A 27,273-nucleotide genomic window follows, 5' to 3' on the forward strand; every position below is an offset into this window, starting at 1 on the left:
CTTTATGTAGCTTTTATATTGCTTTTTAATGTACTCGCTGCTACAGCAGATCACCGGTTCTCCCTGAGCTATCTACACTTGCTACCCTAATCTTTTTTCCTGAAATAAAATTACGCCTCATGACTGAGACCAAGGAATACAGCTTTTCTTAGCACACTCCCCTGGGATCAGGAATTTCTCTGTCAACGGACACATATATCAATGAGAGATGAAAAGCAGCTTGTGGAATGAGTTTTAAACATGTATCACATATTTCATTGCTGCTGCTTATGTGCTACTCAGAAGGCCTTTTTAGAGTGTTTTCAGCCCATACCTCATGGCTCCTCTGTACTTAATAGGATTTTTTTTTCTGCACAGGAATTAGGGCGAGAGATTTATTTAAGTTGCCTACACTTCTTTGTGAGCACCTCCTGAATATGACGGTTTTGTCGAGTTTCCTGCTTATTGTCAATGTGAGCACGTCTTAGCTTTTATCAAAGCATGGTAACCCATAACGTGCGAAGCTGTAATGTAATCTCATCTCGCTGGGACATTTCACTGGGGAAGTGTGGCTCCTTCTGTGGATCTCTTTGTCACAACATGACTCCGTGTTACAACCCTAAATTTTAGATGTCCAGAAGGGGATGGCAAGTCTGCCTTCAGCCCCTTGATGGTTTCTGGGGACTTGCAGTTCCATTGATGCCTGGGGTCTTCCAGATGTGCATAGCTCTCTTTTCCCTACTTTTTTTTTTTTTTTGGGGGGGGGAGGTGACAACACCCAAAGCTGCACATCTCTAGATCATTTCAATTCAGCCAGATGTAGGGATCTTTCTTCTTACTTCTTTTTTCTTCCCCTCTTTTTTTACTCTTCCTTTTTTTCTTCTTTTTCCCCACTGCCTACACTAAAATGCACTGCTATGCTGCTGAATTTTGTCTTCCTGTGATAAACCTAGTCATGATAATAATAATACATATAATTAAATACAAACACTTTTCTAGCAAAGCTAGGCATGGGCAAACAGAGCGTGATGAAAACAAAGCTGGGGGTTATCGGGCACAGGTTGGTGCAGGAGTGCTATCCTACGTAACAAGTGTTCAGTGAGTTATCTGAAGATAGTTAAAATAGCTTCTACACCAGTTTGTTAGTGATTCTTTAGTAAAAAGGGCACTGTATGAACATAGCACAGGATTGTTATACAAAAATTCGAAGTAAAATTCACATTGAGGGTGATTCATTCCCAGGTAAAGTCAGCCCTGGTGTGTGAGGTTGGAGATAGGCTGATCATGTTTGCCTTACTTTGAGCCCTCTTGAATTTGCCAAAATGTGATTTGCAACAAGTAGAAGAGAAAAGGGGAGGGGAAGGAGATGCATTTGAAAAAGAGAGTGGAAAATATGACTAGCAAAGGGAAAAGCAAACACATAAAAGTTGTGGAGGAAAAGAAGGTGGAGAAGGAGAAATCCCAAGAAAACACTGACTGCGTGTGTGTAAGTCATTTCTTCAGATTCAGCAGCACCCAGCTCGCACAAGTTGTAATTTAAATAGATTGAAGAGCTAATGCTAAAGACTACCAGGTCAGTTAAAGCTGCAATTTTGGAACTGTTACAAGCCCACCAAAAAACCATTCCCCATTTCAAGTGATTGATACTGCCTGAAGAGAGGAGTAGCCACCCATGTCAGCTCTAACATAGAGCAGCACCTTCTCCTTGAGCAGAAAGTTCCTGCCTACCCCATGCTTTTACACTGCGTCATCCTGGAGGAGAAAAATCATACTTCAAAGTACAAAATAATGGGTCAACTAATTAATTTTTTTAAAATTGCTAAAGAAGTTTCTCCAAAATTAAATTCCATCCAGTTTCTTCTCAATCTCCCAACCCGAATCCTTCACTTCTTGTACCTAGAATGATGATTTCTCTGAATCTAGTTTGGGTTTAGCTCTCTAGTAGTGACATTGCTTTGGCTATATGTCGCACAGGCACCATGGTCCCAGTTAGATGATGTGAACCCATGTAATTTGGCACTGTGATGAGAGGTATCATTAAAAGGCATTCTTTTAAGAGTGGTAGTCTGATAGTTCAATCTCAATATTCAGTGGCCTCATTTATGCTTTTAAAATAAATTCACCAGTGCCAGAACTGGTTCTGTGGCACTAATACCGATGGGACAGTCCGACCATGTCTGCAAAGCTGAACTCTCGTAGCCTCCAGACAGATGGCTGTGTTCACGCTGCTGAGGGACAATGTGGATTATCTCAAGCCACTGAGTATCACCTGGAAGGGTTCAAGCCCAAACCCTACCAGGGACTCTTCTTGTTGTTAAAAGCATAAAAATATCCTACCCAGTTGTTGCCTGTGCCTATCCCTTACAGGGATGGAGGCAGACGTGGTTCTAGGTTGCAATCAGGGGGTCTGGACCCCCGTTTCAACTCTGCCAGAGGCTTTTTGTGTGACCTTGGTCAGTAACTTAGGATGAGATTCATTCCATTTAATGTTGACTAATGGTGAGGGTGTCTAATTAAACTAGTCATGTGTGCTCCCTCTGTGATCAGAGAAGGAAGAGAAAGCAAATTCAGAAGGTGAATCATCCCATTTTAAGACTGGTGTCAGAGAAATGAGATGAATTGCCCTCTGGAAGTAGCTATTTCTTTCCACTAACTGTAGAGGAAGTCTACATTAGAAGAGTTTAGACTAGATGCCTGATTTATGAATGGCTAAAGTTAAGTAAAATTAGTCCTGACCTTAATCTCTACACAAGCCTGTTTCTCCATATGTTGAATGATAGAAATAACACCTCCTGCGCCTCACGTTCAAAGGCGCCATTGGGCGAGGAGCATCCTATAACTACTTTGGAAAGAAATTAAACCTAGGAGCAAAAATACAACAATTAGATAAGTAAAGCCTTTACTCTTGAAACATCTCAACGACAATATGAGTACCAGTTGGGGCATCCTGTTGCTTTTGGCATTTTTCCCCCAAAATTCCCACATTTTAACAGCGGAGCACACGTGAATGACTTTTCCCAATGTGGCCATACAGCACGAGGGCATTTAGCCTGGTTTTGGAGAGGGAAGTAGGAGCGCTGAGGAAGGCTGACCATGCAAGGGAGTGTAGGACCCAGTCTTGGCCAGCAGCTTTGAAGGTTTTCCTTGCAATACTGCTCTTCTCAAATGACAGTGACTATTTACTTTTTGTAAAATCTCCCAGAGGAATGAAAGCTAATGACTAACTGTGACAGAGTTAAAGAAAAAAAAATAAGGGGAGAAGAAAACCTCGCATTTTCTTAGGAAAAATCCACAACATATAAACCAGGCATGGAACACTTGTCCCACTTGATAACTTGTGCTTACATGTGAGGCTTGCTTTTGGGAAAGAAAGTTTGCCCCTTTAACTACCTAGTGTAGTTAAAGCAGCAAAAAAAAGAAAAAAACAAAAACCAAAAAAAGACCTTGTGTGCATGTCCTCGTAAGTGCTTATTTTGATCCAAATTGCAATGATACACATCTGCGTGGGCACAGCTGTACTCGATAAGGCTTTCACCAGCACAGCCATGCCCAAAGCACAGATCTCCCCACCGATGTCGCTGTGTTATCGGGGGTAGCTGAGATACCTGTAAGTCCGTTAAATCTAATACTAGGTCCTTAGAGGCCATTTTGGGGTTTTTTTGGGGGTGTGTTAAATTACTAAATCTTGTTATTAACGCTTTTATTTTATGATTTGCTGTTTCCAGGGCACAGACAGAAGCTTGATGACTCTAAACCTAGTTTGTTCTCTGAACGCCTCAGTGATTTAGGGCGCATTCCTCATCCCAGTATGAGAGTAGGGGTCCCGACCCAGAGCCCACGGCCCTCTCTGAACTCTGCACCAAGTCCTTTTAATCCACAAGGACAGAGTCAGATTACAGGTAAGAGACAGAACCATAGGTTTGACTTGCACAGGCAATGGTAGTAATTGCTTATGGATATTTGTGTCTCAACTGCAGTAAAAGAGGCTGTTACAGAGTGAGAGATGTGTTCCCAGCAAAGCTAGGTGGGAAGTGGATTTTTCTACAGTGTTTAAGCTGAAAATGTCTTTCTTTTTTTAAATATCTTTTTGCTGTAAGTCCAAAATAGACCAAAATAGTCAATCTGGGTAAATTGTGTAGGAATCTGGTGAAATTCTAACTGCCACGTTGCTCTGCCTTGTCCTCTGTGTGTGCAATAGGACGTATTAGAACGAATATCTTTATTCAGCCTTTTTATTTTGCACTGGTGTTGAGGGAAGCGGCCAGCATATAATGGTCTTTCTATCGACATAATGAGACAATCTTCTCACTTGGCGGTTTCCCTCTAGCACCAGTGCTGACCACTGCTACAATAAACTAACTGGGTTATGGAGAAATCTCCAGCGGTTGCTTGTGAGGGTTGTATGCAACATTTATGATTGCATGCGGAGAGACAGATTTCATGTGTCACAGATTGTAAGACCAAAATAAGACGTTTTACTGCAGCTATGCCAGAAGTTTGCAACAAAACTGTGAAGCCTACAAAATAAACTGATCCTGTCATTTTTCTAAATTCAGAGCCAGTTAATTTTTTCAAAAGAATGTGAAAACACCCTCTACCTAATTTTGGCCATTTCTACACTCAAAACTTATGCTGACATATTTGTTTCTATCCAGGATGTGAAAAGCTGTTGCCCCTGACCAATTCATTGGCTAGAACTGTTCAAGAACTTCACCTAGATGCAAGTCCATCAACAAAACTCTTGGCTCAATTTACGAGACCAGTTTAAAACTCAGTTTTGCTGCTGTAGTTGCATCTATACCAGGAGACCTTTGCCAATCTTATACACCAGTATTCCTTTACCGGTAAAGCACTCCTAGTATAGACATAGTCTTTGAGTCAACCTAGGAAGATTTCTGGTTTCATGTTTCAAGTGGTTTTGACATGATACCAGCTGAAACTTAGCGGTTTTAACAAAGTGTTGTGGCTTTCTTCTTCTTTCTTTTTCTTCTTTTTTAAGTTCAACTGGTTTATTAATTTGCAGTAAGGAAGAGAAGTAAGTGGGTTAATTTGAACCCAAAGCACTGAGAGTATTGAAGTGAAAAACTTGTTCCCATGAGCTGCAGCAAAGTTCTCCCAGATCTAGAAGTCTAGTTTTAACTAGCGTAAAATGTTCATAATATGTGAAATATGTCGATAGTACACATTACAAGGTACCTGCTGCCCACCAGCTTCCCAGAGCAGGAATTTGGCTGGACTTAGTGGGTTTTTTTTTTTTGTTGGACATGTGAAGTCAAGGCTCTTGTGCATATCATTTTCTGAGTAAGAACTGCCAAACTAAAGCCCAATATTTTTTCTAACCTACCGTCTTCTGTCTGGCAGTGTTTGGGGACATAGTTCCTGAGAAAGCAGCGGATAAAAACGGGGCTATAATCAGCTTTTTTCCTTCTTCCTTGTGCCTCCATAGTTTACCTATTGTGCAACACTATATCTAGGAACGAAGGAGGGTGAAATTCTTCCTGACCCCATCTGGTGATCAGCTTATGCCCTGAAGCATGAGAACTGAGATCCCCTTGTAATTTTCTTCCTAGCTAAGTGTAACCTCATATGCTGCTCTCATTCACATAAATGCCTCCTGTAGAAAATGTTCTGCTGGGTTTGATTAATAGAGTACTTCTTTGCCTCGTTATGAATCAGCAGCAGCATTTACAGATCCGGGAGGTGAAAATTTCAGATGAGCTTTAAATAAGCCTGACTGGAAACAAAGCTGTGTGGCATTCGCTGCCTTCTCTGCAAATTTAAGAGGCAGCAGCTCAAAAGTACCAGCTGAGACTTCATCGGGAGAGGGAAGATGCGGTGCTGGTAGGGCAGAGGGAAGTGAGCTGAACTGGGGAAGGCAGGCTGACTTATTGTGGATTATGTGCTTTCCTTGCTGGATAAACTCACGGTCGTGGGATACTGTCGAATCCCAAATTGCTCTCATTTCCCTCAAAGCAGTGAGGACTCAGCTGCTTATTAAAGATTGCAGTGAATGAGTGGTCCAATACAGTATTTGCCATGGTATTCCCCACCCTTGTCTTCTCCTCTATTTAGAAAAGTCAAACACCCTGCCCACAAAGGCTATTCGTTAACTTTCTGGTAGCCCGCCCATTTAATAAGGCAATTAGCCTGAGCATGTTACATCGGTGGGAGCTCTGTGAATTGCGCTAGCTTCCCCACGAGGATTTTTGGTGCTCCTCAGGATGTTGATTGTAATCTGTAAAGCTCTACATGCTTTGATGTTCCACCAAAGTGCTGGGATGCTTCTTGTGGACAGTCCCTCCGAGTTCTTCTGGGATGAATGGATGTTCGTTGCCACACAAAGCCTGCCAAGGAGAGACAAAGTTGGTGCCGCAGACGAGGCACCTCTTTGATCGGGTGTTAGGTGACCATGGGAAATTGCTAAACATCCGCCTGTTTGGTGTGGTAGGAGGGAGTGATCTGTCTGGGTTGTCCATCTCCACCAGTTTCCTTGTTGTGGTGTGATATTCAGTGGGAATTACCCACTGGCTTCTTAACATGGTCACTGGGCTGGTATGGCTTGGGTACGTATTAAAAGGAGACTAGACCCTTGTCTGAAAAACAAGGATTTTTTTATTACCTTCATTGGCATTAACCAAGCATTCCTTTAGAAATACCTTTGTTTCTTAATCTTTTACCTAGTAGTTTCGGGAAAACAATTAATTCTTAATAACCTTAACAGTAAATACTGGTTTCCTACAACAAAGTCCATATTATCACCAGCAAGCACATAAACTGTTTTTGTTTCGTTCCACTTGAGGTCTTGCATAGCTATTGCATGATTAAACAGAAATAATATTTAAAGCCTGGCTGGCCCACACCTGAGTCTGAAAGAACTCAGCACTTTGGGGTTCACTCTTATACGTCTTTGCTCTGTCTAGGTTGCGTTTATTTTCCTTGAGTATCAGAGTACAGGTTTTACAAATCATGGCACCGTCCTAAACCGACCACGAAGACCGGGCTGTGGCGGTACAAGGCACAGAGTTGCCCTTATTCAACATGGCATTTTAACTAGGATTCTGCAAAAGCAACATAGAAAGGTCATTAAAAAACAAATCGTCCAATAAGCAGATGCCTTTGCTGAGGCAATGCAGATTCAATTTGAACCCCGCTTGCTGCCCGTAAATCAGGAATCCTGTCTGTTCACATTTGGATACTGGTATATTTGCTTCCCCCCCGCCCCTTTCCTTAACGGCACTCGCACAACTTGCTCACGTATCCGATTACATTCCCATTCAGACACTGCGCGGTTGCATCAGTGTTTCAGCATGAAACGAGAAAACCTGTTCTTTTTCTAAAAAGCAACCGGTGAGGATTAGCTTCTCCAGGCCAGGAAAAGCCGCGGGCGTAATGGCAGGAATGCGGTTGGCGCGAGGACCCCGGCGGCTGGGCTGCGGGGCCTGCGAAGTGGGAGTTAAGTGAGGTTTCATGCTCCATCACCGCTGTGGCACCGCCTGATCTATAGGCAACCTGTGACTTTCATCACTGCAATAACAGCACTCAAAAGCAGGTCCCGTGAAATCTTTTTTTTTTTTTTCCCCTTTTCCTCTTCCCCTCCCCAGGCACTTCAGGGACGTTTCGCTTTCGCTTCTCATTTTGAGGGTTGTAGGAAGCAGATTTAAAGGCTTTGGAGCTGGCTTACCTGGAAGTTAGTGAGGGGACCCATCTCCACTGGCGGGCAGGGACCGGTTTCAGGGATGGCGTAAACTGAGTCTGCTGGGCAGACCATGGGCACAAAGCACCTCTGACTCTCAGGTGGAGGATGAGGATGGCACCAGCTGGGCCCTCCTTAATTCCCCCACCCAGGACTTGCAGGCAGTGGGCTGGATGCTGCCGTTTCACAGAGTCGGGGGAAGGCAGAGAGCCGTGCTCGTCACGGCGTTGTCCTGGGCTCTGGATATGAAGCTGTGCGGCATCAGCCTCAGAGACCAGCGTCTCTTCTCCGAGACCGTCAGCTGCAGGACAGGTTCGAAACAGAAACCGCGTAGCTGTTACTGGGCCGACTCTGTGCAAGTGCCCTGCCAGGGCTTGGCTGTGTTTCACCTGGGACCAGCAGCACTCTGAAGCACGCAGCAGTTTGTAGCTGGCACACATCGATCTGAGAGCGTGGCGCGTAAAATTCCTGCTTGCCTGGAAAAGATCGTTTAGAAACAGCCCAAGTAATAGGCTTATAGGGCGAATTATGCCTTCAGCCTACTGTAACGTGGAACGGAAGCTACAAGACTCAGTGGATGAGGTGGTGGAGCTGGGATTTCTGCTGCCATGAACACAAGGGTGGCTGCAGTCTGCTGTATTTTAGACAAATTGATTGCACCCTTCAGGCGACTGGCGAGTTGCCACTGTGAATCTCCGTTTGGTAAAGCTTGTGTCCCTCCTATTAAAGTATTCTTTCAACTCCCCCCGCTCCGCCTCCTCACAATTTAGTTGCCCTACTGGCATGACTTGTTCAGTTTATTTTTTTTTTCTTTTAGAAATGTGACCCTTGGGGGTGGAGGGAGGAGAAATGGTTTTAGAGGTTCTTCAGGCCAAAATCTGGTCTCGATTACTCTTATGTCCACTGGGGTGTAACTCCATTGGATTTGACTTCATTGATTGAACTGTGCAATCCAGATCAAGCCCTGGGCTTTTAAAGATGCCTAAGAAATAGTCAAAGAAGAGTAGGAGGTTGCATTTTTGTTGTTGTTGTTTTGCTGGGGGCGGGGGTGGCGTTACAACAATAGTTGGGTTACTCATGCGGAAAGTCATCTTGGCTTCGTTAAGATCAGAAGTGAGGACATTTGCTTTAAGTGTTTACCAAAGATAGCTCCAGACAGCTTGGTTTTTAGTATTGGCAGTAGCACTAATGCAATCAGCAGCAGCCAGTGCTGGAGCTGATGGCTGGATTTAAATGGGAGTGGTTTTGCAAAGTGCGTGAATGCATGTGACGTCGCTGGGGTGTTATAGATGGTACGCCAAGAGGCTGCGAGCCTGTGATCATGTAGCTCAGCTTGGGAAATGGGAAATTGATTTTTTTTTTTCTATAGTAATTCTGTGTGCTTCATAATCCAGTACCAAAGCAGTGGAAAAACTCGTTTGTCAGGGCTATTTACAGGTTTTTCTTCTCTCCCCTGACACTTCAGAACATTTCCATTGAAGGAAGAGAAGTCACATTGCTGGAGAGGCAATGTCATTGGTGGGAGAATGGGGTCACTGAGGGTTTTTCTCATTCTTTGATTTTTTTTAGTGTTATTCAGTGTGTCCAATCTCAGACTGATTTTTAAAACCCCTTATTGTCCATTAAGCATCAATGTCCATTGTCCATTGATGCAGTCAATCCCAGGCCACAAGGGTCAGGAACCGTGTATATCTCCCACTGACTGTAAATGCAGCCGTAAAACCTAGACACAAAATAATTTGCAATACTCAGCATTTCCTGCTTCAGTGAGGTTTACCTGGCAGTGCAAACAGGACGAAGCTGTTTGTGCAATAGTTTAGACCTTGCCCTGCTGACTTGTTCCAGCCCAGCTGTGCCCAGGGTTTCTTAGCGTACGGACGATATGTCCGTTGTGAACGAATTTGATGAAAGCCACGCTTTTCTTCGCACCTATGCAGGCGTAACAGAAATGTTTGCAAAAGGAGGACTGCTCTTAGTAATCGCTCCAAAATTTTCAAGTGCAGAAGTGCAAATGCCAACTCAATAGTGGCCCTCTGTCTCCTTTGCTGTCGTTGAACTAGCCCTTCCCTATGGTTGCCATATGGGAAGGAGGGCCACTTTCTCCCGAGCTGTTCAGTGTATTTTTGTTTTCGTGTTTCCTTTGTTTTCGAGGGATTCCTTTTTTTAGGGAGAAACCCACGTTTGCTCTGCCTCAGAGCTCTGAGGTTTTGTTCTGGGCTTTTCGCGACTGTGATGTGCTGTGCCTGCCAGAGCCGGTGATGGTGCAAAGGCCCTGGCCTGCAGGGACCCCGCAGACACCTGTGAGCCCTCCAGCCAGAGGGAATGGGGAACCTGATACTTGGCATAGCAGACCAAAGAAAACCTCTGACAAATCCACTCGTAGTTTCATCCCTGCTAGTATGGGCTAAATAGCCACTCCACCCCTTCCATGCCCAAACGAGGGGGAGGTGACCCTCCTAAGGACATCGTTCTGTTTCCCCTACAAGCATCCACTTGATGGCCCCAGAAGCACTGGTAGGCAGCTCCCTGTGACACCCCTGGCACCCTCCTTCCCCCCAGGAGGTTTGGCTGGGTGGTGCGTGGGACCAGAAGAGAAGGCTGGTAGGTCCTCAGTGGCCAAAGTCTCTGCTCCAGTGGCATTGCTGTCAGGACCAAAGGGTGCCGTGTGAGATCCAGCTGCACGTCCGCCTTCAAGGACTAGACAGGGCAGCATTTTACTCTGGGGATTGGGCAACACCACTGAGCAGTGACGTGTACCCTGTGAGCTGGCAGATCACCTTTGGCTTGGCAAGGTGAGAGCATTTTGCTGCTCTCTCTTCCCATGTCCATGCAAACCTTGACCTGGGGCTGGTTTTAGGGCATTTACTCTAGGATCTGGTGAAACTCATATCTTCACTTTCCTGTTTCCTAAGGGCCTACATATAATGCTGGAAGCCAGTCAGCCCCAGGGCAAAATTTCCCATCCTGCCTCAACCATGACTTCAGCCATGCCTTGGTGTGGAGGAATCTCAGCGATCCTCCAGCCTGGGGCACTGTGTCCTTCTCCTCAGTCGCTGAGCTCTGATGCATCATCTGATGTTCAAATTGGTTGAGGATTTTCCTCTTTATTATTTCCTATTCCCTGGGAAGACATGATCTCATTTTCTTGGTGCCAAGTCGCTTGCACTCTAGTTTCAGAGGGACTCCAGTTTGCACCTGAATATCTATGTTGAAAGTTTCCAGCCGAGATAAACACCCCATTTTGTGAGTGAGGTAGTCAGAGAGTGCCTGCACCGTACAGAATATGCAATATATCATTACTGTCGTTAGATTTGTGTAGAAATTGCATCAAATGGAAGTTGGGTGAGTTACCGAAGTCCAACAGGAGATCTGCTTCCGGGCCAAAAGCACAGTGTCTTCACTAGAAGTCCATCCCCTTTTTTCTCTTTCTCTAAAATACTTCGCAGTTTAAGATCTCACAGTATTGGGCTCATGGAGAGCTGAAATCAAATAGATATATAAAAAAGAAATGTGGTATTGTGGCTCTGAGGTTGGGATGAGCTGTAGAAGCCATGTATGAATTTAAGCTAGATGTAAGAATATATGATATGCTTTTGGGACAACTGGTGGTCCATCCAGCCCCATATTCTGCCTCTGACAGCGCAGTATGAGATGTTGCTTTGAAAGGCCACATAAGCTTTTGAAAGGCCACTTTTTGCCATTCCTCCTTCTTGTGTCAATACAGACATTCACAGTTGTTTGATTAAGGACATGAGGTGTAAAACCAAGTCTAGCATGGGTGTTCAAAGAGGTTAGGGTGCCAGAGATGCCCAAGATCTTTTCATGCCATGAGGATTGCACTACCAGAAGTGGCATGAACCTCCAGAAGGCAGGTTCTTTCCTGAGGTTTTCACCATTTTAGATCAGAACTCTGTGAAAACATCTTCTGCCATGATTTTTTTTCCTAGCCTTGACCTGCTATATAATTTCCTTCCAGTGTTGGATCTGACCTAAACCCAAATCTTTAAGGGACTCTGTTTTGGATTCGGAAGCAGAGATTGAAAAGCTCTTGAGTTTGAAGGAGCTTGGATTTGAGATTGTGCTCCTGACACATCATTAATTTTAAGATTGTTTTCCCAGCAAGCCTAGGCTTTCCGTTCCCAGTTGAAGATCATTTACCATTGACTGAATGGTGAATTATAGTAGTGGAATGAGGCAGAGAAATATGTCGATATCAGATATAACAACGAGCAGTCAGTCGGATTTGAACCTGCGCCAATCTATACAACCCTAGCCTTGAAATTGTTAAAACAAAGAAGTTCATTACATTTAATGATCAAGTGTCCTTTGGATTTCTGAGGAGTTTATGTTAACCATTTATATCACTCAGCTCTAATATAAATGGCAAACTGGGAAAATCCTCTTAAAATTAAATTGGAAAGATGGGGTTTTTTTGCTATATCTATATAGTTATTTTGCTTCAAGGAAGTATCTGCTTTCCAGACATCTCTTCAAACAAATCATGTCTGAACAGAAAAAATAAACATGGAATAGCTGAAACTACAAGGTTTTGCTGTGTGGAAGAGCAGGGAAAGGAGTTACAAAAAGAAAAAAAAATCGAATTTCCTGAAAAAGTGCCTTTGCTTATGCCATGTGGCTATCACGTTGCTGTCTACAAAGTAGGGCCTTAGCACAGCTGCAGGTTCTCCAAATTGAGTGGACCTGATGTGCTTCACTGAAAAGACTGGGGAGGATTTGGAGGGATGTGCTACGATTTCTATGAGCCGGTTCAGAGGCAGTTTTCTGTTTATTGTGCAGTGCCCAAAACAAACTTTGGGGTTGAAAGTGCTTTGTTTTTATCAACGTAAAGAAATAAAAATAATTATAATTTATGAGGCATTCAGTGGTATCTTTATCACCAGATATTAACTGAGAGCAAATGGTTTATAAATCCAAGCACCGGTGATTAAAACTAGTTCTTCCTCTCTCTCACTCAGTGCAGTCCACCAGTGCTTCAGCAAAAAATAAATTGTATTTATCCTTAAAATCCTTTCCTTCATAGTGAGCTGTAGCAAGTACATCAAAAGGCGTCATTAGCTTCCGATAGTTATCCCAAATCATTTGGTTTCATATTGTTGCAATTGAGGTGACACTAGATAATTGGGCCAGCATCCAACTGTGACATTTTTGGACAGATGCTGGTAAGATGAATGACATTTTCCTTCTTGGATAGCGTTTTCAGCACTGAAAACACTACAGTGTAATGTTTGAACTGGGTAACAACTTAACAGGCATGCCAAGGGCTGACTGTAGGGTCTCCCCACCTCTGAAGTCCACTTCCTCAGCTCAGACCTGGGTCTCATACTCTCTCTCTCTGCTTACCTGTCCAGATCCTCGAGGGCTGGCGAGTCCGGTATAACACGCTGTTAGACCGGGATGAGAGACGTCAGGGAATTGCAGCACAGCTGCTAGATCTTTTAAAACTTTGCTTGCTGCTCCGTTCATTTCCCCCAGAATTGTTATGGGGAGGGAAAAGCACAGAGTGAAGCTTGAAGGGGTTGAGTCCTAGCAGAGCAGGTCACATTTCATTGCATTCTCATTCCTTGTAGCACTGATGTGTATGTTTTCAGTAATCCCACCTCTTTCAATTAGGCTGCTCATGCTCTAAAATTTTTCTTCCTTTTTAAAAAATTTACTTTTTTTTTTTCCCCCCTCTAGACCCCAGGCAGGCACAGTCATCTCCACCATGGTCCTATGACCAGTCTTACCCATCGTACTTGAGCCAGATGACTTCACCATCCATTCACTCCACGACTCCCCTGTCCTCCACTCGAGGCACAGGACTTCCAGCCATCACCGATGTGCCCAGACGCCTCTCAGGTAAAGACCATGTTTTGCCTGAAACAATTATGCAGATAGGAACAGGACTGGCAGAGGCTGCCTCCGTGGCCTCAGACAAACCTTAGTAAGAAGAGCAAAGCTCAGTCGGTGATAAAAGGGTTACTGCACAGCGGGCGGGGGTCAAAGTCCCTTTTTTTTGGAAGTGGAAGAGCTGCTGTGTTGCTCTGAGCATGCATCATTTGAATGTCTCTAGGTCCATTTCAGATCAGACTATTTTTTAATTGTGAACCTGGCTCTGGGAACAAATTCTCTTTTTTTTTTTTTCCCCTACAAGAGTATGTTTACTTGCATATTTTAAGGTAATTGTGATATTCTCTATTTTTTGGTGCTTTACTTTTGTGGCATGTGTGATGTTAGGCATCCTGATAGATAGATGCCTTTATTTCTTCAATATTAAGACTGAGGTTCATTCTCCTGCATTTCAATCCAGTAGCTTAAGAAGGCCTATTTCCTTAGCTAATGTGTACTTAAGATGCCTATCAAAAACTAGCTGAGTCACTTTAGGGTAAAGATTGGACAAATTGTGCTTTGGAATGATGCAGGAGAGAGGAAATACGTTTAGGAACATAGACAAGACAGCAGTGAGGAACTGAGACTTTTTTTTTTATCAAACAAATGTACATTTACATACTGTGCAATTCATCTCTAATGGTCTCAGTGATAAAACCATCTGTGTGAAGTAATCTGATTGCCCCAAAGTAAGATAGAGCCTGTCATGGCACACAGTCACCTTGTATATCTTGCCAAAAATGAGGAACCTTAGGGGAGGGAGGCTCAGTATTAAAACTCCAACCTTGCAAGTGTGGAAATATTAGCAGCGTATGCCAAAAAAGCATGTGTAATGTAAAGAAAGCCTTTATGATTCATTAATGAAAACCAAAGAATCAGTCTTATTACATCTATTTTTTGCATGTTTGCAAGATATTATTATAATCTTGGATGCTGCTGCCATACACCTGTTTGACTCGCGGCCAGGTGAATTTCTTGCTGTCGTGTTTTCCCTTTCCACCAAGCTCATAGCGCTAGAAATGTTGATCCCTCCACTGAGCTGCATCACTGGCAAGCTGAACTTCAGCCAGCAGGCGTGTAGGATTTGATTAGCGTAGACTCCTTGATTTCTTTCATCTTGGAGGAGGGAAGCTTTGTTCCTCAAACAAACAGCTGCACAAAACTCTGCGGTCCTAGCGTCCTAGCGTGCTCTGCCTTCTCAGAGATGCCAAACGTCTCCATGTGGGCCGAGGGTTGGAGGGTAGTGGAGCAGGTTCCTGCGGGCTCTCCGTGCAATGCGCTGACTTCGTTCAAAAAACTTGATGGGCTTGCTGCTGAGGAAATGCTTTGTTTGGTCCGAAACAGGTTCCCTTTGAGTCGGAGCCTCCTGATGGTCTGTGCTGTCGAATGGGTTATTTTTGCAATTGTGCCCCCAGCAATACCTCCAGGAGAGGCTCGGCTGGGACTGCGGCAGCTGTAGCGCCGCGTACTTGCCCTGCAGCCCTTGCTTGTCTGCGTGTATTCAGACGTGAGTGCCTGGCATGTGGGCACAGGCGGAATGACTAAAAGACCTGGATGTGTACGTTCTGTGGCCGCCGACTGAACTTTTCTGCCACAGTCGGTTGCCTTCATGCTTCTTGTCCTTCATCCTTTGGGGGCTCGACCGACGCCTCCACAATGCTCTTACCTTTTCCCAGCATGGGGATCTTGCTTCCAGTTAGATTCAAGATTGAAAAAGGGGAGTTTGATCTTCCACAAGTGCCAGAGGTTGTCTGCAGTGTTTGCTGACGTTCAGAAATACAGAGCGGTGTTCCTGGGTGGAGGACGAGCCCTGATGCTCGAGCTGTAAGGAGGCACGTTGCAGCCCAGCTGCAAACCCTGCGGTTCCTCTCGAGAGTTTCTGCTTAGCAGTGCCACAGGGAGGGAGGGCAGGATCCCATCTTTTGTGTGCAAAGTAGAGAGAGAGAAATGCAAGTTTACAGCTGCCCCTTGCAGCAACCAATTTATCCCTCGCACGTGGAGAAACTTGAATCTCCACTTGGTTACTTGATACATCTTTCAGAGGAGAATGAAGCTTTGATGGGGGAAAAAAATGATGGCTAAGAAACACTAAAAATGTTAGAAAACTTCAGGCACCCTCAGTGCATCAGGGAGAAATTAGAGTTTTACAAGGCCTTGAATAAAAACAAACTTTGCTTTCCGATACAGTGGCAGAAATCCGATTATCAAGGCTGTTAAAAGTATACAAGGTAATTTTAATGAATGCCATATTTACTGCCTGTTGCTTAACATCATGCAGGAGGAAAAATGGGTAAAACTTCCCCCTTAGGCCTTGGATGTCACACCTATAGGCACAGGACTTCCTACCTGCTACAATTTCACATCACCCAGACTTTCCACAGGCCTCCATGGCTCTGCCTAGACCACTGCTTAAGTTGTGCTCACCCAGACACTGAAAATATACCATTGAATAAAGCAATGTGTCCTTCAAAAGAGTGGTTCCTGGTTGCACTGTCAGTGGCAGCCCTCCAGAGCTATTTTTTATGGTATTCCCATGACCAGAAACACATCCACGGCCAAAACAATGGTCACAGAATCACAGAATCATTAAGGTTGTAAAAGACCTTTAAGGTCAAGTCCAACCACCAACCCACCACCACCATGCCCTCTAAACCATATCCTGAAGCGCCACGTTCCACACGTTTTTTGAACATTTCTAGTGATGGCGACTCCAGCACCTCCCTGGGCAGCGTGTTCCAATGCTTGACCACTCTCTCAGTAATGATGTCGTGGTGTTCCCATCCTGGGATGGGTCCATCTCTTGGTGATGAGGACATTTGTGTTTCCATCACAAATTAGGCTGATCATCAGAAGAGGTTTGGGGCTGTAGGACAGGAGGTGACGGGTGACTGCCACAGCGGTTCGTGCAGTTCTCCATCCCATGGGAGAGGGGAAAAGGGCAGCAGGCTGCAGCCCTGAGGAGTTATTCGGGCAGGCTGGTGTAATGTGGTTGAACTGGTCGTGTCAGTGTCTAGACTGATTTCTTTGCACAACTGCAGTGGTTGCATGCACGCTGCAGGCACGTGCAAATGAGTGCCCACGGCTGTCAAACTTCAAGTATTCACTTTTTATTTTCCAAATGGGGGCAGGTGCTCTATTTGCAGCGTCATGCAACTAATTAATCATGTGTCACATTGTCCTGGTTTGGGCAGTATTCAACAGCAATAGCTGAAAAGCAAAGCAAAAAAAGATCTGGCATCACTCATGCAACTGTTGAACGAATGATCTCTCTGGTGCATAAGTCTCATGTTCATATCAAGAATAAACAAAAAATAAGCTCATGAGACCATGCAATTAACTTACCTTATTGCACCAAGTCAGGCATAAAAAGAGCAGGATTCCCTGTATTTTATTAAAATATCTGTCTGCTCAGACTTCCCCAGAAGACAGTGAAAGTTGGTGGCCCAGCAGATTAATATTCTTAATTAAATAATATTGTAGTGGAAACCATGGGAATATATGAACATGGTCATTTTAGAGAGAGTTTTGCCTGAGGGACGTAGTGTTATTGCATGATTCATAGCGAATGCACTCAGTCTTTGAGTCCTATGCATAACCAAAGTGCGTGTGGGATGGGGAGCAGCATGAGTGTCTATTATGTAATTAATGTATATGATTCATATAAATACACATCACAGCCGTTTTACATAAAGCTTTGGGACTGATCGAGCAAGTCCTCAGCACATGCAAGGGTCAGAGCAGGGAGTACAGGTTGGGTTGCTCCTGCACTCACAGGAGGGCTGCTCCGGTGAGGGAGGTGTGGGTATAGGTGTCCCCAGGGCAGACATCCATACGTGAGACAGTCACCCTCAGCTCCCTTTTGAGTCGGTGGGGACAAACTGGCGTTTGCAGGACTTGACCAGTCTGCAGATGAGCTGTGCTGGTCCCTGGCAGTGCCTTGGGAAGAGCCTGTTTCTCTCCATGGGCTCTAAGGCGAGCCTAGGTGAGTGGTTCAGGTACAGGCATGTCTGATCTGATAGTCTGCCTTTGGTGAGGTGATTTAAGAGACAATTTAACTGTCCCATAAACATATCCATATCACAGCCTTTGTTACACTTCAGTCCTGGTTTAACCCAGCCAGGGCCTGCCTCACCCTGACTTCCACCGGCTCTGTTCAGGGTTTGAGCTTCAATTTTATTTTGTTGAGAAGACTCCTGAGAAGGGAGGTGGGGAGACAACTTCTTCTCCTGCACTCTACCTGGACTTTCTCAGCCCTTCTGCCTAACTGCTACAGTCTCTTGCTTTTTGCTTCGCCTTTGAGAGACGCGTAGGGTCAAGCTCTTAAGCTGCTGGAGGACCTGCCCTGCAGGCGTAACGTGAACACGTTCAGTGCTGGCTGTGGAAGAGCCTGTCCTACGCAACTGTGTTTGACAAATGCCCACATGACAAAGGAGAAAATTAAAACTGAAGCTACCTAGCAGGACAAATCACCAAACCTACTTTTTCCAGCACCGGGCTCGCACTCTTTGCAGATAGTTGTCAGCTGGGGATGCTGGCCTCATGCCACCATGCCCAAACTCTCCCGTCCCATGCGCTGGAGTCCCCGCAGTCTGCAGGGTGAATTTTGCTGTCTTTATATTTACTGTGTCGTTAAATGGAGATACGCTGAGATAGATAAGGGACACGCTGAGATAGATGAGGGACACGCTGGACTCAGCCTCTAAACAAAAGAAGTTTGCAGACCCATCCCTCTGAACTAAACTGGCCGGGAGGGAGTATCTTTACCAATAATCTAGACAGAGGCAGGGCCTGGGCTGTTAAGCACCAGCACTGGTAAACAGTCAGCGAGGTTGGTTTTGAGTGGGGTTGGCCAGCACGCTTCCGAGCAGGGCCCAGCCGTGGTTTGGAAATGAGTCGAGTCCCGAATCCATTCCCGTGGGCAGCTCAGCGGCAGCCACCCTGTTGCGGAGGCTAAAAGGATTTAATGGTGCAGCTGCGGCCAGGGCATCCTGGCTGGATTTAGAGCCAGAGAATGGGCCCTGGCCCTGGGCTGTTTGGTAGTTCGAGTGCAGCCAACTTTCCCATTAATTCATCTCACTCTGTAGATATCAGCACACCGTTTTGGACCGTCCTGGACCTTCACCCGATACTGAATTTAAGAAATGTTCCTGTTCTCCTAGCTCACTGGTGGCTGGCAAGTAGAAATGCAACCCTGCAAATGCCAGCCATGCCCTAATCGGTGACAATACTATTCCTTTACACAATTTCATTTTCATTTGTGTAAGCCTACAAATCTTAAAATAAAAACCCACATATAATGGAAGCAGATCCAGCTGAACCTCTGGATTTAGTGTTTGCGTATTAATGAGAAAGTGGCTCACACCAACGGGCTGTTTTTTCTTGAGGTCTTGTACCGGTTGTCATCTTGGGTTTCTAACCCTGAATATGAATTACCTTGGACTTTGCTTAATGTCACGTATATGCATGATCTTTAGAAGAAGGATTTTCCCTTTTGGAGGGGGGGCGGATTTGGTCTTTTGAAAGAAAAGTTGCTTATCTTTTTCTAAGGAGCTCAGAAAACTTTACAGCCACTAGGTGAAAACCGTGGTCATGTGGAGTAGCTATTCTTGCATCCCTTAATTCCTACTAACTTCATTAAATGTTGTGGGTAATAAGCACATTTCAGGACAGAACCCTTAATAAGAGAAGACATTAGTGCTGTCTCCAAAATATAATTCTTTTCCTCTTTACGTGCGCTGGGGAGCAGAGAAATGGTTAATACCGTGGCCATTGCCATTGCTGGCCTTGGTGTTAGCAGCTCCTGAAATGAATGAGCAGTTCACGCTTCAGCAATATTGTCTCCAGCTCTTGGCAAACCCAAGAAGCCAGCTCTGTTCCTGGTGTACTCGCTATGCTGTGATGTTTTTCTTGGTGACTGTAACAATTTTCACTCTGTCTTCTTTTTTTTTTTTTAATGGAGGCTGAGAGACTCAAGGTTGTCTCTGTCTCCATTTCTCCTAGCTAATTTTCAATGCTTTCCCTGCGAGGTGACACTGAATTAAGGCAAAGTAAAGAACTTTGGAGAGCTGAGGTCTTCAGAAAAAACCCGCTCATTTTGCTACCCTCCTTTGCTACCCTTGTAACTTGTCTTTTTTTCTTTTTTTTTCCTTCATTATTTTTCAGTGGTTCTATTTATTTTGTTTACCACAGGTTTTCCATTTTTAGTCTCCTGCCCACTTGGTGCCACCTGGGAATCTCAGCACCTTGGCACTCTTCTGTGGGGTTTCAATAGCAGCCTCTCTGCTGGGTAGAATTTCTCATTGGAGTAGTTGTCCAGAAGATGCGTTGCATGATCCCTACCTCAAGGATGAAGGCCAAGTTTTTCTAGCGTGGGTGGCCTCAAATTAGGCACCTATACCCATATTTAGGTGGTAAAACAAGCGGGCTGATTTTCAGATGCTTGAATATTATAATGTGTGTCTTTAAGCCCTTTCCATTTACTTAAAACGGCTGTTGGGAGAGGAAATAAACAGGAAAAATGAAGGCAGAGGGAAAGAGTTTTACTCCTGAAATAAGGGATTTAAAAAATCCCGAGAAGAAACAAGTGGAATGTTTTTAAATGGAATAAATTTGTTGCTGATACAGGCAGGAAATAGCACACTCAAATATATGTGGATATATAGATATATTTTTATCTGAGCTTTTTTTTGCAATGTGTTTTATATTTAGGACACATATCAAGATTTGCATCTGTTTCCAGAACTTGCTGCTAACAGTTAGTAATGATGCCAAAACATACTTTAGTTCCAGCTTGAGACCAAATGATATTCAGGGCTTTTTTTTATTACTAATTTAGGGTCTGATATTAATTAAGGAAATTTTTCCATAAGTGCCAGGCCTTTTCTGAAGGACTCATTAAAATTGTATTAACTTAAACCGGAATCACAGTCTGAGCATGTTTTGTAATGATTATTCTTACTGACTCTGCTGGGTTTTGTAAACAGAATGCTAATTGTTAATGGGGCAACCGGGCGCTCGATTCCAGACTTTCAAAGGGCCAGATCCTGGGCCATTACCTAGATGTGTGCTCCCAAAAAAGTCAATAAGCTTCTAACAGAAAGACTGTGGGACCGAGCTCTTTGTTTCATCCTTGTGCAAAGACATATGACGATTTCTCCATTCCCTTGGTGGAATCGCCGTTGGTTTTCTACTTAGCATGGAGTCGGCAGTGGTGACTGATGCAGGACCATGTGTGTCCTGGTATGGAGAGGGAATCTAACCCCATACATGAGGCTCTTTGGTACATGTAGGGTGACCAGAATCACTTATTTTGCTCTTCACTCTCTGTGGCCCTGAGTCTTTGTTGCACTGAATTTGGTTTGATTAATTGCACAAGCTGAATTTATTACATAGTTCTGTAAAATGCAGGAGAATTTGGTCCTTCTTAGACTGTGACTGTGTTTGGTATAAGATAGGTGGAAAAGTCTTTTGTGCCCTCAAGGACTTGTATAGTTTAAAAGTCCCGATTCTGCAAATCGTACACTAAAAAATATAATTCAACAGGCAAGAACTGCTGCTGGTAGAAAAAGCTGGAGCTGCCTTGACTTTCAGTGAAATTCCCTCTCATTTCTGGCCATGCAGAATTTGGCCATGAAGGAAGCATTAGAGCCTCGCAGAGCTTCACAACACCTTTTTGAAGTGGTTTAGTAATAGTTGTTGGCCCCATTTTACAGATGCCCAAATGTCCTCTCCTCTCCATGGATGTTTTAGCAGAAGAGGATCTGGTGTCATGCCGGTTTGGTTGTCAGATTTAAAAGAGCATTGATATTGGTGATACTGGGCTGATACTGGTGACTGAAGGAGAAGGCAAGAGCCGTGCAGCGGTGCAGGCTTTCTCTGGTTGTACAAAAGAAAGCAACGTAGGCAGCGGAGAGGAAGATGAGTGAGATAAAACGAAGGTGCGCACCTTCACGTGGCTCATAAGGGATGTTATTAAGAGAAGAAACTACTTCATATGCATAAAGGGAGGGTATTTGGGGACGCTAATCTGGAAATCTCTTAATATTTGCTTTCAGACTGACTCAAAAAGAGTGAGGGAAGGGATCAAAGCAGGAGATGCCTTCCTGAGCTTGGGACAGGTTCCCCGTGTCCTCAAGAGCAGTGTGCAGGTGATGCAGGGTCCCCTCAGGGGGAACCCGACGCTGCACCCACGCAGTGCTCAATGGTGCTCTGTGTCCAAGGAGTTTTTGTGGAGGGCAAGGATTTTTAGCAATGGTGGAGCTTCCTCTAGAAAGCTCAGGGGAGAATAAATTGGTACAAGCAGCTTTCAACAGATATATAGGTTCATAGGTTATTAATACAGTGAAGCCCATGTGATGCTTTGAACCCAGCTGTAAGATTTCCCCAAGTTAGCTCTCATTTGAACTTGAGGATAACCTTTGAGGGGGGGAAAAAAAAAAAGAAAACTCAGTTGGTCTTCATTTAAAAATTTCCAAGGAAGCAAAATCTACCACAACCTTTGGTTACAGATGCTAATTAAGTTCTCTTTGGAAATGTGGGTCCTATTACTAGTCTGAATTTGTCTAACTTTACTTTCCACTCATTTGAACTTGCTATAACTTCATCTGCTAGATTGCAGCACCGGTTTTTAGTTCTGTGACTCGAGTGAGTTCCTGTAGGTTTTGTTGTGGTGCTGACAAGTCCAACATGGAGGTGGTCAAGAAAGGAGGTTGCTGTGGTGGGTCTCAGGGGATGGCAGAAGCCACAGGGAACTGGACTTCGTGGGATGCAGAACTGGCTTGACTTGCGAGGAGGCGGGAGGGGCACCGTACAAAAATATTTTGGTCATTTAAGTTTGCTGCGGGTTCACTACGATCTATCAAATAGTGGAAGTTCCCTTCCCTAATCAGCCAAACTCCTACAGTATCCGCTGAAAAGGAGTTGTTTGGGGTTGAATTACTAGTGGGACTCTACTTTTCCAACTCACCTGAAAAAAGGTGCTGAGAAAGCATTTTTCACTGAGTTTGGGGGCTTCTGCAATTCCTTTAGGAATTTTTCTGCTTTTATATTTGTCCCATGGTAAAGTCCCTCCCATTTTTGCTAACAAAATGAATTTAATTCTTCACCTGCTAGCCTAGATGGAGGCAGAGTAATAGGACAGCAGGATACGTATCCTCCCCTCATTTCATACACTGTTTAACCTTTCATTTTAAGAAATGCAGCTATAGTCACGGAGGCTTTTTCCTGCAGGTTTAGTTAGCATTTGCTCTGTGCAAAGCAAAGAGCAGCCTGCAGCTCAGAGCTCGGGCCGTGGCCCCGCTGGGTGCCAGACACTCAGCCAGAGCAGCCTCTTTGCTCTCCACCTTCATAATTATTCCACAGGTAAATTTGCGAGTGAAACTGCGTTAAACCCTTGGGATTACTTGGACCAGGCAATGGTCTCATTGCAGGAAGATGCTTAGTTCTGGCAAAAGAGGTGTCATGCACCTAATGCAGGGGGGTTGTGGTGTTCTAAGGGTGCTTGTGGAGGAGGAGAGGACTCAGTGTGCTGCGTCTCCAGCCCTGTCAGGGCCATGTCACCTCCAACCTTCCTCATCGTTTTTCCCAAAGGTCTCTCTAACCACCCACTTGACCTTTTATCCTGTGATAGCCACAAATGTTTGCTGTCATATGTTATTTTGTAATGTAGAAGTGCTGAGTGTAGGCAGCTGGAGAAAGTCTCCTTGGGCTCCTGTGAGAAAGAGGAGCAACCATGCTGAGAGAAGGGCAGCACCAGCAGAGAAAAACAGCCCGGGGGATTTAAAACAAGGATCAATTCTGAGAGCAAAATGGAGGGGTAGGGCATCTCACATCGATCTTTCTGCCTTTGAACATCACATTTCTCTGGCGGTTAGAAGTGGAAGGTGGTATGCTTGGATTAAGAGCGGTACCCACAAAGCCTCTTTCCTTCAGCTGAGATGAAAAGTCCCTGCACAAGCTCTAGTGATGCCACATGCGTGGTTTCTGCTCGTTATTTTTAATGATTAACCGGGCTATCGCTGCCTGATCCATAGGCACCAGTGTTTTTTTATGCCCTTTTCTATTAAACAAGCACCATCTAGAATTGGCAGAATATTATGAAGCCAGCAGCTAAACGTACGTCCACCTTGTTTTAGTTTATGTAGCTAGGCTGCGCAATGGGCTTGCTTGGAAAACAGGACTGCAGCACAGGTACAGGACCAAATGTATCAGGCACATCATTTTCAGGTGATATATGTCTGCAAAAACACAGCTTGCCATATTTAATTCCGTGCTGAAATTATGTTCTGTGTTGTGTTGAAAGCTGAACGTGGGATTGAAAGGAGTTTTCCACGAACTGGAGATCAGTCCCCTTGCCAGTCCCCTTGACAAGGCTTCACATGAGGTTTTGACTTCAGCTGGAGCACCCAAGTGTGGCTACTGCAGGCGATGCGGTTCAGTGATCAAAGCAATGGTGGTATTTGTGATCAGCTAATGGGCCTTTGCTGGAATCACCGCTGACCACGCGATGGGCAGCGGCTGCTGATGCTGTTTGTATTGTGGTAGCATCTAGAAGTCCGATCTCATTGTGCTAAGGAGTATACAATTAAAAAAGAGGAGGGAAAAAAAGAGAGGTCAGCCCTGTCCTCTATGAATTTGCGCCCTTAAATACAGTACAACTGGTTACAAGATGTACAACAGAACACAAGAGGGAACTGAGGAAATGTGAAGAGAGCCAGCAAGGTGATAGCAGTGGCTGCAGCCTTGCTAGAGCCGGGTGGCAATGAGCATGGGTCAGAAGGACGGGCAAGGATGGTATTTGAAGGAGGGTATTGAGATAACCCTGAGGCTCTTCACCTCCTCCCAGGCTTCAGCAGAAAAGAAAGCGCAAAGCTGCTTGTTACAGCTTGTAATAAGAGGCAAGCAGCGTTGGCCAGCACCATCGCTGAAAAAGCTGAGTGGGGCAGAAGATCAGCTACACTGCATTAGAACAAGGGTCCACCCAGGACCCGTCGCCTTCTCAGCATGGCCAAAAGTGGTCACCCGGTTCCCCTGGAGTGCAAAAGCAGAATATATATATTCCCAAGCTGTAGGAGTTTCCAAAGCTGGAGGTTTACATCTGGATTGTTGTGTTTAATAGCTGTTGATAGACCTCTGTGAAGCTACGTATCCTTAGGCAGGTGGGAATAACCCCAGGGGAGCCGCTAGATCAATTTTTCTGTTTCCTATTGGTCTGTAGTGTCGTAGCCATATAGGACTGAAAGGGACCTCGTGAGATCATACGATCTGTGCGCCTCTGTGCAGAAACAGGATCGAACATCTGCAGGTCAGTCCTGTTAAGTGTAGCCAACTAGTTATGTGTATCGCTGCCATTGAAAACAAAAATAAAACCATGTCCCAAAGAAGGAAGAATTCCAGCCAAAAAACTTCATTAAGGTTGAAATAGATCCTTTTGGTGCAGTTAAAAGATTTTTAGAAAATAAACTTAAAAACAAAGGAAGTCAAAGCTAACATTACAAAAGAATGTACGAATAAATGCTTGAGGAGTGATGGGGGCTTTATGAATACATTCAAAATATCCCTGGGCTTCTGAATGAGACTGCTGGCCGTAAAGTGGGAGTCACCACTTCACTGCAGCGTGGTGAATAGACCTAGAGCTGTGTGGGCTTTGTCAGCCTTGACAGAGGGAAGCTATAGAGTGGAAACCTCTGTGAGAAAGAGCGCAAACATTTAAATAGCTTCTAGGGCGCAGATTGCGAAGGCTGGGATCTGGACTAGGGACGGAGGACTGAAAATTAGACCTTCTGCAAAGGTGACTGGTTTACCAAGTAGGAAGGGAATCAAGTGCCTCAGAAACACCAGGAGGGCTGCTGACTCAAAATCTCTGCAACATAAGCCTGAGATGAAATGGCTTATTGGAAGAGGCGTCTCGCAGAAGCTTCTCAGAGGAAGTCCCTGGGAACAGTGATGTGGATGCTGGCGTGGACGGAGGAGCCACAGAGGAATCCTGGCAATGGGAAAAAGGCACCTCTCTTCCCCCTTTCTTCCCTCTTCCTCTTTCAAATATCTCCCTCTAAAGGATTTTTTGTTTGTTTTTGTTTTCATTTTGATTCCTGCTAAAAGCCAACCCGTGTTGTTTTTTTTTTTATGGGTGAAAAGGAGCGCAGGGGAGGATCTGAGTACCACCAGAGCCTAATTAGGAGCCATCGTATTAGATTCCAAAATTAGATAGGAAGCTGGGCTTAAGGGTAGTCCAAACCCAACCCGTTCCTGGTTTGGCCTGGCCCACGTAGGTGGGCCAGACTGGTTTGGAGCTGTTTTGAGGACAGGCTGCTTGCCCGTGGAGGAAACGGTTCCAGCCGCAGTGGAGCTGGAGCACGGCGCCTGGTCCTCAGCCGGGCCAGCTTCTGCTCTCACCGGTCTGCTCTGCAGATGAGCTGGAGGGGCCTTTCGCTCAAAGCAATTCTGGCTGTTGCTGTCTCAGGCAGATGAAGAGAACTGAAGGCGATAATTCAGGCTGACTGTATGCGTCTCTCTCATTTCAGATATCAGGATTGCCTATGGAAGTTTATTTTAAGCCAAGTTCTCTTCACTCTGACTTCGAACTTTTCTGAGTCTTCACCTGTTGCTTATAAAAAACGTCTGATGGGTTTTGCCTTTAATCTTTGTAACTTTACAACATCTTCCAACAAAGGGTTTCATAGTATTTTCCAAACTGTGCTACTGACCTTCGTCACTTGGCTAATACAGAGTATTAAAATATCCATCTTATAACAAGCAAAATTTAGCCAGGAAAATCAAATTATATGCCCACAGTCACAAAACAAATCAGTAACAAGAGCCAGAAAGCAATTCATGACATTTCCCCTTTTAACAGGGGAAATGTTAATGGATATTTAATAATGGATATTAATAATTTAATGGATAGGTGGGCTTTCTAGCCTTCTAAATAACATATGCTTTTTTTTTTTGCCAATATGCAATTATCCTGTGCAATATCTCCATGATACATGTATTTTTCAACAGCTCGTTTAAAAGTTGTCCAAGGTTTCTTTTGAAATAAAGCGAATGCAGAGACTAGTCAAGTCATCCTGACTTAACTACAGGCTTAGTTAGACTTTGGTAGGGGTGTGCATTTCTACAGCCTGTGGCAAGCGCAAGGCAGTGAGTCTTAACTTCACTGTCTGTTACAGAACTGTAGTATGTCACATTTACCGTGAGCTGTGGCCATTCGAGTGACTGTTAATGTGGTTTATCTGAGACATGGTATCTTGGGTTTTAAGTTTAGACCGTCAATAGTGATTTGAGCTGCTCGTGGTATAGCCTAAGTTGCCGTACAGCAAACGGCCTAAAGCATGTTTATGATGTGAGCTATTACAGACCAAAGTCTGTTTCTCTTTCTCATCACCAGTTTCCTGGGAGGATAAAAACCATATTCAGACTTTACGCGATGGAGAAGAAGCATTTATTTAGAGGTGTTCAAAGTTGGGCTGGTTTAAGCTTCAGCTCAGCTGATGAATGGAGATGCTGTGTGGACAAGCTTATAATGGGTTGAAACTTAGCTCTACAGTAGTTTGCCTTAACTTAGTGAGAAACTCAGGCTGGGTCTGAAATGAATGAAAAAAAAAATATATGGAGGGTTTTACACTGCTTTTATTACATGAGATTGAAAAACCTATATTGTTTAAGTGGTGCAATGCTGAATATAAAAAGGGATACAGTGCCTCTAGCCCTGC

General features: G+C 44.5%; 1 protein-coding gene across 3 annotated transcripts in view; it reads left to right on the forward strand.

Annotated features, from left to right (window-relative positions):
* The window catches only part of RUNX2 (RUNX family transcription factor 2), a gene marked incomplete at its 5' end in the record, with an annotated part of 226,223 nt that overhangs the window by 113,146 nt on the left and 85,804 nt on the right, over positions 1 to 27,273 (forward strand). For all 3 annotated transcript variants that reach the window (XM_081997933.1, XM_081997934.1, XM_081997932.1), the window contains 2 exons: positions 3,705 to 3,878; positions 13,370 to 13,531. In XM_081997933.1, the coding sequence (XP_081854059.1) occupies positions 3,705 to 3,878; positions 13,370 to 13,531 (336 nt within the window). The remainder of the gene's footprint in view (positions 1 to 3,704; positions 3,879 to 13,369; positions 13,532 to 27,273) is intronic.

This window comes from Phaethon aethereus, assembly GCF_964289735.1.
Source record: "Phaethon aethereus genome assembly, chromosome: 3".
In the NCBI taxonomy this organism is placed as follows: Eukaryota; Metazoa; Chordata; class Aves; order Phaethontiformes; family Phaethontidae; genus Phaethon; species Phaethon aethereus.